Source organism: Strix aluco, chromosome 3 (genome assembly GCF_031877795.1).
Source record: "Strix aluco isolate bStrAlu1 chromosome 3, bStrAlu1.hap1, whole genome shotgun sequence".
In the NCBI taxonomy this organism is placed as follows: Eukaryota; Metazoa; Chordata; class Aves; order Strigiformes; family Strigidae; genus Strix; species Strix aluco.
The window spans coordinates 12117481-12130175 of NC_133933.1; the positions used below are offsets into that span (position 1 = coordinate 12117481).

Below are 12695 nucleotides of genomic sequence, written 5' to 3' on the forward strand. Positions count from 1 at the left end.
TGATTAGTCTACCCAGAAAGTGACATAGTATACTTTTATCACAATTTTTCAACAGTATTATATATGTTACTATTATATTAATAGCCGAGTAAAACACAGTTACCAATATGGGGTGCCAATGAATGATTTCCTTTTGGCAATTGTAGCTGTTATCTGTGCAGATACTCCAAAATCAGCTATTAAAAAAGCAAAAACAACAGTTAATAACTGATTTTATGCTGCTAATAGTTAATGAACACAAGTTTGGTTTCTCTACTGTAAGAGTTTCTTACATATATTGGAAATATTTAACAAAAAATAAATAACAAAAGCAAATAATGGAAACTTGGTGTATCTCAGATACCATCTGTCAGCTCCTCTCAGTCACCTGCCAAATATGCAGGCTGCACACAAACAAGCCCCTCATCAACACAAGAAAGCTAGCACAGGAGTCCTAATAGTTACATACAGTGTTTTAATATGATAAAATACGTAATTTAGTATTATCCAAGAAATTGTTTCAGATAACTTTTCAAAGTACATCTCACACTTAAGCACTCTAGATTATTTTATTAAAAATTTATGGAAACCTGTGATTTGATTTTTACCTCCCCCTTACAATACCAGACAGTCTTTTACCTCAGTGCTCTAAAACTACTCCAATTATTCCTCAGACGCTAATTGGATGGTGCAGTTAGATATTACCAGCAAGAGAAGAATTCTGGTATTCACTAATTCCTTAGATGAATCATTACATCATCAAACAAAATGCAGAAGACTGCTTCTTAGAGCACATTAAAATATGTTAATAACACTAAATTGTATTAACTCACCTAATTTTACATGTCCATTATCCGTTAAAAGAATGTTTGCTCCCTTAAAAAAAAGTAAGCATACTTGAATTAAAATATGAAGATTCCTCCGATACCATATTAAAAAAAAAAGTAAGATCTTAAGGCAAACTAAGGGACAAGACAAACCAAGGATTGTGCATTCAAGAAATCTGCAGCCTTACCAAGGTAACATTTATGAAATTAGCAAGTTGCCATTCTGCTATATAAAGAAACTTGGATATACATGGTTTCTCATTAATTTTTAGTTTAGTACTCTTTAGTCTATGGTACTACAGAGCTTCCATTGTATACAAAACTCCTCTCAAAAAGCAGAATATGATGATTTGCCTATGCTGATAACTCCTACTTTTTTCTATTTACACTGACTGAAGGGAAATAGGAACTCTAAAGGTCAAAGCGGAAGTAATTTGATTTTCTTTTCATATGTAGGAGCTGGTTTTGTCTTTTTTGAGATCCATGATAATTATAGCCTTAAGGACCTGCCTTCATATTCAAGTGTTTAGCAAAACTATTTCCATCCTGTTAGTGCTAGATTTGAAGAGTCTGCTGTTGTGTGGCTGTATGTACCACTCACTTCAATAATCAAAACTACCCCAAAGTGGTAGTATCATAGCAGTACCATAAAATTACAACATAAAAGGAGTGAGAACAAACCTGATACGAAGATTGAAACCAGCTCCAAATGTCAGCACTGCTCATAAACTAGATGGAAAGGCAGCATAGATCAGGCTTCAAAAAACCCTATGTTTTTACAGATTATGGCTTTTCACAGAGAAGGAAAAGTCAGGCCTGCAGTAAAATGCAGCTTACTTTGGCAAATGTTGCACAAGTATAGTTAATGAGCTTTACAAATGGAGCTTGGTAAATAGTGTGACAGTCCAGTTAACATGTTTTTGACCTTGTTCACCTTTCAAGACTAACAGGACAGATACTCTAAATATATAACTTCGTTACTGGGGGAAACAAACATAATTCAAGTCAGAAGATCTGCAGATGAAGATAGTATTTTTCCATACTCATGAGAACAGCTTTTTTTTAAAAAAATAATTCTCAATGTAAGCACTGTAAGCATTTTTTATCAGCAGTTTTGTTTAGAAACAAGTATCTGTGCACTGTATCCTTACAAGCATCATTTTGCATTCTATCAAGTATAATGAAAAGCGTTTAATTTTTGTGTCTAAAGTAATTTTTCATTAAGAAATTATTTTTATGATTGCTCAAAACCTAAATATCCTGCAGTCAATGAGAACAAGCTGGAATCAGGTTGCATTAAGGCATCTACAGTTGAAGCTACTATGTACACTGCATCCCTAGTCTGAAAAAACCCAAACTAACCAAAGCAAACCAACCCCCCCACAACACAAAGTAATTGTCTGAAACTGACAGATTTCCAGGAAGAAGCCTGCGGAGTTTAAGCTGCAGTCTGAGCAAGGAAGAGTTTGGAAAGATAGAGAGTAGGTAGTAAAACTCCAGGGACAGAAAGTCAACAGGAAGCATCAGAAGGAAACTGTAACATAGTGTAAGAGTCTGAACAAGTCGTCTTTGATACAGCTGTGTTGAGATGAAAATTTAAGTAAGTCAGCATTAAGAGCCTGACTTGCGGTACCTTCTCTAATTTTAGCATCAGAGGGAGGGGACAGAAGTAGTCTCCGAGAGCCACACTGAACAGCAGACACTGCCCTGCAATCTGCTCACCAAGAAAAGCTGCATGAAGCTAAAGCAACAGCTCTGCTCACTAGCTGGTTCAAAGAGAAGGGTACCTTGAGCTTCCTGGAAAGGCGTGGGAAAGACCAGACCTTTCCTTTTGCACAGAGCCCCCTACACCCACCTGAACACATGTTGCTCTGGACACTAGCTGATGTCTAAATTTTACAGCACTGGTCTAAATAACCAGCATGTTTGTCTCCAATGAAAAGAACACATTATTTCCATGCATGCATTTTAAAGTAAGGTTATTTTTCTTCCCTTTGGCAGAAAAATTTTATTCTAATAGATAGAAAACCCCTACAGATTTAAAAATATCCCCAAATTGATACATAAGAGTAAAGACTCAGAGGTGATGTAGCCTTTTAAAACCACCAAAATTCCCTTCAGTTTTTACTTACCTTTATATCTCTGTGCATTTTTCCTTTACTGTGAAGATAATACAGTCCCTGCATAAAATATTTAGATAATAATTTAGTCCAATACTTTTCATCTTAATTACTAGGCACATTTAGGATCCAATTTAATCATCTAAATGACTCTGACTGAAGAACATTCTTATATTTCAGTGTATCCGTACTGCATTTGCAAATTCCATATATGTAGTAACATAATATCTAAAACACAGGATAGATGAGAAGGATACTAGTCACCACATCTACTGTAAGAAAAGCATTCCCTGACCAAGTTTTCCTCTGGACATGGTAACTGTCACCTTTTCAGATGAAGTTAATTACTTTTAAATTGCCTAACAGTCTTCTATTCAGCAGTCAGATCACTGGATGTTAAGTGCAGTTATCTACTATATCATTACACACTTCAGTCTAGAAGGCAGCACTTCCGATCTGACACAGGAGTTCAACTCCAATTTGTGGACTTCTGAAGAAGAATTAGTCTGTCTTTATGGGTCTTGATGACAGTACCAAAGCATTTTAGGACTCAATACAAGTTAGAAGCTTCAAGTGTCAATTCTGGAAGAATTCTATGAAACTGAATTTCTGCATGACAGATCACAGAGCATGTTACTTTTGACACTGCAGGCTTATCTCTAAAATTCTCTTCCAGGGGTAAAATGACATGTAAACATCTTCCTCACTCTGCAGTCATGAATCTCCATAAAGACTACATTTTCATGTGAGATACCCATGTCAGATTTTTTTTTTCCAGCTCACGCAAGACATCACAGAGTTGCTTACAAAAATAAATTAGGATTGTTTTCAATTATCAGCATGTTCATGGATGGTCCTAAACATACCAACAGGAAAAAAATGAGGAAACAACTACTTACATGACTTGGTACTTGAGATTTTCAAGTGAACAACATTGTACAGATAGACAACAGTACCACTGATGATAGAGTTTTGGGGTATTTTTTTGCCAGTTCATGAAAACCTGAATGCAATGCAGCTGAAGTGCTAATCAGTTATGAAATTCAACTCCTTAAATAAACTAAAAAAAGAAAAAAAACCCACTCACAGATGTTTTAAGCTGTTTCTCTGAGGGAAATGATTAATAATACCCAGTTGGTGCAATGGCTTTTCAGAGTCCTCACTGCAGGCATGCATGCAGGCCCAGAAATTGGGTTCGATTTGCTTTTGGTACAGAGCATCGACCTGACCATTGCAAAAGCTGACATTAGCTAGAAGAGTCCCTTGTACACTCCTTGCATTTAAACGTCTGGATGCTCCGCCACAGAAAGCCCAACAACTCACTCATTTTTACCACTGCCCTAGAAGAATCTGAGGTCACCATTTTCAAAACTCAATTGCCTGGAGGCAGGTACTTTAAAGGCCATATTTAAAGGGCCTATATTTTCAGAATCAGTCTCACTGATGCCAACCAAACTGATAGCAAGTGTTTTTTGAAAACAAACCATTTAATGGGCTTCTAAATATGGAGATCAAACACTAACTTTAGGCATTCAAGTGAAACTCTGGATTCATGGAAACTGATGGCAAAATTAACCTTGGACAAACTACTTTTATGGATGGACAGATGGCCTATATTCTTATGACTTTTTATTAGGAAAAGTGATTGCTGCATTATAAGCTACAGCAAGAAACTATATATATAATATTTGGTCAGAGTGTTATAAGCATGTATTTAGAGATAACTTTGAAATATACAAAAATGGGTCCATGGATAACACTTAGAAAATACACTGAGTAGTAAGTTTCCTTCTCACAAGCAATTTACACATATTAACCAAGAAATCTTCCCACACAATAAAGAATGACCTCATACATTCCATTGTAGACTATTGAAACACACCTCCGTACTCCGAGAAGATTATGGATTTGATGGATGGACTATTCTGTGGATAAGGAATTGGCTGGATGGTTGTATCCAGAGAGTAGTGGTAAATGGCTCAATGTCTGGATGGAGATCAGTGCCAAGTGATCACCTCCTCAGGGGTCTGTACTAGGACTACTACTGTATAATATCTTCATCAATGACACAGACAGTGGGATCAAGTGCACCCTCAGCAAATTTGCAGATTACACCAAGCTATGTGGTCCAGTTGATATGCCTGAGAGATGGGATGCCATTCAGAGGGACCTGGACAAGCTCAAGAAGTGGGCTGATGTGAAGCTCATGAGATTCAACAAGGTCAAGGTGCAAGGTCCTGCACCTGGATCAAGGCAACCCCTGGTATCAATACAGGCTGAGGGATGAAGGAGTTGAGAGCAGCCCTGCAGAGAAGGACTTGGGGGTACTGGTGGATGAAAAGCTGGACATGAGCTGACAACACGTACTCGCAGCCCAGACAGCCAACTGCATCCTGGGCTGCATCAAAAGCAGCATGGCCAGCAGGTCGAGGGAGGCAATTCTGCCCCTGCACTCTGCTTTGGTCAGACCCCACCTGGAGTGCTGTGTCCAGCTCTGGAGCCCTCAGCACAGAAAGACATGGACCTGTTGGAGTGGGTCCAGAGGAGGCCACGAAAATGATCAGAGGGATGGAACACCTCTCCTATGAGAACAGCCTGAGAGAATTGGGGTTGCTGGAGAAATGAAGGCTCTAGAGAGACCTCATTGCAGCCTTTCAATATTTAGAGGGGGCTTATAAGAAAGATGGGGACAGACCTTTTAGTAGGGCCTGTTATGACAGGACAAGAGGTAATGGTTTTAAAGTAGAGGTAGATTTAAAGATTTAGACTAGATATAAGGAAGAACTTCTTTACAATGAAGGTGATTAAACACTGGAACAGGTTTCCAGATAGGTGATAGATGCCCCATCCCTGGAAACATTCAAGGTCAGGCTGGACGGGGCTCTGAGAAACCTGATCTAGTTGAAGATGTCCCTGCTCATTGCAGGGGGGCTAGACTAGATGACCTGTAAAGGTCCCTTCCAACCCAAACCATTCTATGATTCTATAAGAACAAAAGGGCTTAAAAGTTCAAAAACTGAAACATTCCCAGATATCATGTAAGACTTCACTGGAAGGAAAAAAAAGCCATGTCCTCTAAGTCAGAAGTCAGCTGTCTCTGGCATAGCACAGAGAGATGGTAAGTAGTATGCAAGGGAGTTGGCTCAGGGACAGAGCTATCTTGAGAGAGTGTCTGAGACAGGCAGCAGCTCTCAACTGATGGCATTCAACAGATTTGCATTCACTAGAAGCCAAGAAGTGCTCTCACACATGGAAGCAAGACATCCACCAAAAAAGCTGTTTCTGATTAAGTTTTACTGGTGAACTGAACCTTTAATTTAGGAAAGAAAAATGAAAGCTAGCATATCCATGAGGAGAGGCTGGTGACCTTAACTTGAACATCTCAAGTACACAGGCAATTTTTTTTTGATTGGCACAGATCAACTATTGGATATGCGAAACTCAGTCTATAAATTTTCCTTCAAACTTACAATAACTAATTTGTACCACAGATATGAATTAATAAATATGCTGCTTCCCCCCTTTAAAAAAAACAAAAATTAATATTGACTGCAGAAAGATGATGACAGTTTTCTTCAAATGATTCAGGATAATTTGAGGTTATGCAATTATACAAATCAGTTCTAGGCTATAATACAGGACCTCCTCAGAAGTCTGAGAAAAATGCTAAGCCACCCAAACACTGTACTTCCATGGCATCACATGTACTTGTAGCTTTTATTTATAGCTTTTAATACTTTTACATTAAAAGTCAACCACAAGAACCTGAGAACACACTACCTGTAGTGTTTCTCTGCTAACATAGGCAATCTGCTGTTCTGAAAGTGGTCCAGTCACTGAAATGGAAGGGAAAAAATAGTAATTCTCAATATCAGGTAAGATACTGTCCATTCCAAACCCACACCTCCATTACTTCCATTCACACTGATAGAATCTTACACTAGAAGTCTCAAAGTAAATGTGCTTAGACTTTCCCTCAGATTGAGCATCCCAAAGACACCGAACATTTTTTAAACTCAAAAATGTCTAGTCCCATAGGAATGGAAACTACTAACTTCCTCCATATACAAATCTCAAAGTAATGAAGAGGAAAAAGAAACAGAAGCAGTGATTTAAGCACAACTCTTTCCCCTGCACAACCCATTATGTCCTTTATGCAGGCCTGGACTTCCAACCCAGTGACTCAGAGCTGCAGCAAACTCCACTCAGCCCCCTTTGGGTCCTAGGAATTTCCTCCTGCCCTTTGCAACCTGCTCTCTCCTTCCATCCTTTCCGCTGCTGTGCAACCTGATCTCTCTTCCATGCAGCCATGCAACGTGCTCTCTGCAGCTGCTCAACCCTCTCCTGCATGAGCTACCAGCACTGTTGCTCCTGGGCCTGCCACACCATGCCACCTTCTCAAATGCTCCCTCTGAGCAGTCTCAGCAGCTTACCAAGTAAAGGAGGAGTCTTCCTCTCCCTCCAGGGTCCCACTTCACTCAAGTCTCAAAGGAAAACAATTAAATTCTGAACAAATAATTAAACCAAACACTGAACAGCAAGCAAGGAATGGTCTGTGACTTGTCTCCACTCACTGGACTTTGATCCTGAAATTAAAGGGTTTTAAGACCAGGAAATGTAGTCCTCACTGCAAGCTTCTCAGGTTTTACAGAGAAAACAAATAGAAAATTTGGATGGGGCTTCTCAACAGAAACTGAAGGAGTAGGGAGTTAAAAATGAAACAAGATTTAACCACCTAACTGCTTAGGTTCTACAAAACCCACAGCCACAATATAAATTAGTATCATGCAATATATGTCTTCAGAACAGGTCTAGATCCATCTTCCCTCTTCCGAAAGAAAAGCTCCAAACCCACATACAACTAAATATATTAGCACCCAGAGTATATATTTCTAGGCATGTATGTTTATTTTGAGAAATTTTATTCTGATTAATAAATGATTTAGGATTACAGAGGCCTATAGTTTAACTGGAATAAGACCCTTTGGAATGTAAATAAGATCAGAAAAGAACCTTCCACTCTACCAGCAGAGAAGCAAAAAAATCAGCTGCAACAGGAAACTGTTCCTGTACAATGTCTGTTCAGGCATTTATGTGGCATGAGCTCATTTCCTACTCTACATGTGTTCCACATAACAAAGCCTGTTAGACACGAGGCTTTTATCAACACTAGCAAAAATGTAAAGGATCAACAAGGCCATGCTCAAGGAACTATGACATGAGCACTGTGTGAACTTATGAACTGGTGCCTTGTTTTAATTGCACCCAATTTAAATGTAAAAATGTATACAAGCCGTTTATGCACATGAGAAGGATGTGAAGATCCTAATGTGTAAAATCTTCACAATTTAGAATATGGATGGATTTCCTATCTGAAAAACATCACCGGAGAACCACAGAGCCATTACTCACAGCACACTCCTTTCCTATGCAATTTTTAATTTCAGGGCAATAAAATCCCTCAAAACTGATTTTGTCTCTTGGAAGCTAGCAATCAATTGACTGATCCTCTCTTTATGCAATAGATCTGCACACGTCCCTTGTTTCTTTGACCACTCATTGCACCTAAGCCTAAAGCAAATATACAGGCCACCTCTGCTTTTCACATGTCATTCATGCAGTATAAAAAAAAGAAGACCCTTGTTGCATTACTGCTATACAAACATACAAAAGATCACTGTTTACAAAGGACAAGAGCATCCATGCTAATTAATCCACTTATCTAGGTATCTGTAGGCAGTGGTATAGATTATACTAAAGCAAAGTTCAAAAGTTCAGAAACAAAATGGCTATGAAGACAGCACATCAGTATATACTTTTTTTATTTTTACAATACAATATTGTCTATTTTTACAGCCTTTGAAAAGTAGTGATGGGTACAGAAGCTACCGAAGGAAGGAAATTAACTTCTGCTGCTCAAAAAACTCCCACTATAGCTAATTTTGTTAAAAAAACCACAACACACAACCTGCTGTATAAATACTTAAGCTGAAATTGACCTTCAATGTATTATTATGGATACTAAATTTAGGATTCCTCCTCCCTGATTCTAAAACACTGTAATCATCTCCATTTTTGAAAATAAGCTTTACTTAGACTTTAAGGAATTACTCTTGACATACCATGATAAATATCCTGTAGAGAGCCACCACCACAAAACTCCATGCAAATCCATAGCTTGTCTCGTCTAAAAAAATGAACAAAACCATTCATTAGCTGTCAGATTTGAAAACAGCACCTATAAAATTCAGGACTCAAACATTATAAAGCACAACATAACAAGCTCTGTATTATGAAAAGTACAAGTCAAACAGTGAATATGATTTAATCTTTATGTGACACTTCACTGTCAGATTAGTAACTAATGAAATACTCAAAATATTCCAGGGTTTATTGGAGAAATAGAAACAGTGAAACGTGTACAACAACTTTTGTTCAAGACCTACTATGCAAATGAAATCTATTTTTACTGAGAGTAAAGAGAAAACAGATGTGGGTTCTTATTTATTCCTCACTTTCACTTCTCCTCCACTTTTTTCAGAGCACAGGAATTAACACCAAAAAAAAAAAGAAAGAAAAAGAAACAAACCCAAACCAAGAAGCCTTAGGGATATCTCTCAACTCAATTTCTTCCACAACAAATGGAGTGAAACTCTAGTGCTTTAGTCAAAGCTAGGCAGAGTGGAGTCCATGCTGTGGGTAAGTGCCTTGTCAGATGGAGTCTTTTCCCTCAAAAAATACCTACAGATATTTTTGGTGTCAGGGGTCAGAGGTAAGTTTTTTAGATTCGTCTTACTATGGGAATCAATTCAGTGTGACTCACCACACCTCCATAAAAGGTACTTTCCAAGAACAGACAACAGGCTGAAGGATTCAAAGGTATCTTCTATTATGAACACTAAAGTCTATTTTCACTTAGTAATTTTCACTGGTAAGTCAGATGTACCACATGTGGCTGCAGAAAGGCATTTTGGAGAGCAGAAAATCTGGGACTTGCCTAGTCATTCCCGGCCATCAAAACATGCAGGAAAGAAAAATCGCAAACAACCACGTTAGGGCAGATTGGGACACTGGACAAAGGAAAGACTAATGATTGCTATGCAGCTTGCCCATGACCCATGGTGTTATGTTTCTTTCATTCACAAGGCTCTGTTCGAATAGCTGACACACCCCTGTGGGCAATGCCAACATTCGTGGAGGTGTTCTGCAAGGCAATGGTGTAAGTGCTGAGCTTATCCCCTGAGCTGCAAATTGCAAGTATTTCTCACCAGCAGGTAACAGCTAGAATAGCTACTGTTTCAAGGAAGAACTGTCCTTCTTGGATGTCCTCCCCTTTTATGTCCACAGTGCACTCAGTTCTCAAAGATACACCCTGTCTGCTTCCTCTAGTGGTGGGAAAGATACTATTCAGGCATTACAGAGGTTTTAAGCCATGCAAGTCCCTGGCTGTTAACTCCATACATTTCTAGGGGTTAATTAAAGCATTGCTTGAAATATGAAGGCTTTTCACCGAAATAACTGATCAAAGTCAGACACAGAAGCAATGTGACTACCTGTGAAAGAGAACTGGCAATGGCAGCAGAGGAACAAGAGTGAGAAAGCAGTACTGAAGAGACAGACATCTGCAAGTCCCTTGTTTATTCCCCACAATGATGCAGGACTCAGACAGGGACACTTTTGGGGGCACTGGCCTCATGAAAGCCACTCTTTCCCATCCTGTTTGATGCCAACACCAGCAACGTGGAAGTGTGAAAAGGCCAGGTAAACCCCAGCAGCCTTGGGACAGCAGCAAAACACCCACAAAGTAAGAGGCATGAAGTAGGTAAATGCTGTAAATTCACACCTTCCCTTACCGGGCATTAACTTCCCAGTGTGGAAAATCCCTTCAGAAAAGGAAAAACACGTAAGAGGATCAAAAGCAGAGACTGCATTTCTGATTTGCTATCTAGCCTTTTATTATTGTGCCTAAGAGCTTTCAGACAGGTGAAGATCCATGTAATCAACAGTTGTCTGTGTCTCCAGAGCATATGGTAAGCATTGAAAGATACTTGGAAAGCAAAAGGTCACACAGCCATTTGACTGCCCAGACAAAAGAGAAGGAAGGGGAGGGGACCAAGCAAGAGCACAAGACTGCCAAAAAATATTTCCCAAAATTTAATTCTGGGTCTACAAAGGTGCATTTTGATACCCTGAATCAAGAGAAAAATTTTTTAAAGAAAAAGCATCCCCAGTCTGAATACAGCATGAGAAGAGGCACCATTTCAATCTAAAAGTTTTAAAGAAAGTTGAATGCAATAATTTGTTCACAGTCTGTTTTCATGTGAAATCTTAAGTCATCAGAAACAGCTTTTTATTAGTTATACTAAGCAATCTGTTCCCACTAGGACTAGTTAAAAGAAGCAGCTGGTAAGACAACTGGATACATTTGTCAGTGCTTCTACAATGCAAATAATCTCACTTCCAGAAACAAACACAAATGGAACCCTCATACATTCTGGTCAGAAGTTCCTATGTTAGAAAAACAGCTTGGGGTAACTTCAACAGCACTGCAGAGCCCCAGCCATCTCCTTTGCCATTCCTCACTTGCTTCCTTCCTCTAAATTTTGTCTTCTGAAAAGGTTTGTAACAACTTCCTTCCCAGTACTGCAGACAAAGAAAAGTCATCACGTAAAGTAGAGGACATTTAAATGTATCAAGGTGCTCTCTTCCTAAACAAAGGCAGGCTTTGAGGTTGGGAAGAACATTAAGGAAGTGTAACACTATTCCGTCCCAGTCACCGACTTTCAGAATAAGCAACATCCATTTAAGAAGCTTAGTCAGCATAACACAGGAGCTTCCAAATACTGCCTTTCGGAGATAACAAGATCCCTTGCCAACTTTACCACCTGACAATATGCAAGCTGATGTCAAACAGACTAGTAACTCCACAAATTCTCAAGTAGCAGTATCCACAAATTCTCAGTAGCAGCATTGATTGTTCATGCACAAGAAGCCTGCCAGCTATCACTGAATGGAAGTAACATACAGTTTAGGTTAACCTTCAAATTAACCTTAAATATTCAAAGCTGAAGTGCAGACACTTCTAGTTTGGAATACCAAGTCCCTACACGTACACATGCTGTATCTGTATGCACACCCGCACAAACTTGTGCATAATGCAGCTCACAGACCAGCTTGGAGTTAAAAAAGCATTCAGGCTGCCAAGACAAGAACCCTTCAAGGTGTGGGATGCCAGAACAGCATGGCTTGTTGATTTTATCTTCAGACTTTGATCCCTGCCTGCACATGTATACATGATAATGCAAGCAGTACACAATCACACACCCCCAGCCTTGCTCAGTGTAGCATGCAGATGCTGTTCATCTAACGGCCTAGTCAACAGCTTGCTTTCCTCTTCGTTCTCATACTTTCAGTGCACTTCCACTTAATCTGATTCTGAAAATACATTTGCTCTTGGAAACTTCCTTCATGCTTCACACTGAACTATGTCTGTGAAGTACTAATATGACCAGCTTTTCCACTACAGACCTTTGAAATTACTATAAAACAAACATAATTCAAAACACAAATTCTATTGACTTGAATCACATCTGTCAGCATGCAATACTCATACACTCATCAGACAAAAGCTAACAGGATACTCATACCGAAAAAGATGCGGTGAACCCCATCTGTGATAGAACATGGTTTTAGTGAGCATCCAGGGCTATTCAGGACACTGAATACAAGAGGCAGGGAGAAGAAACTCCTCAGGAGAGCATTAGTCAGC

General features: G+C 39.1%; 1 protein-coding gene across 14 annotated transcripts in view; it reads right to left on the reverse strand.

Moving 5' to 3' along the window:
* The window catches only part of MAP4K3 (mitogen-activated protein kinase kinase kinase kinase 3), an 82230-nt gene that overhangs the window by 54024 nt on the left and 15511 nt on the right, over window positions 1-12695 (reverse strand). For 12 of the 14 annotated variants that reach the window (XR_012622373.1, XR_012622374.1, XR_012622372.1 and 9 more), the window contains exons 4-8: window positions 9049-9113; window positions 6707-6762; window positions 2939-2986; window positions 813-855; window positions 104-176 (exon numbers count right to left, since the gene is read on the reverse strand). Coding sequence is in view for 11 of the 14 variants with exons in the window: in XM_074817420.1 (XP_074673521.1) it covers window positions 104-176; window positions 813-855; window positions 2939-2986; window positions 6707-6762; window positions 9049-9113 (285 nt within the window). In the remaining 3 variants the exon portion in view is untranslated. Of the gene's footprint in view, window positions 1-103; window positions 177-812; window positions 856-2938; window positions 2987-6706; window positions 6763-7359; window positions 7455-9048; window positions 9114-9749; window positions 9843-12695 lie in introns of those variants that run through there. The other 2 variants (XM_074817421.1, XM_074817423.1) reach the window with 2 other exon arrangements.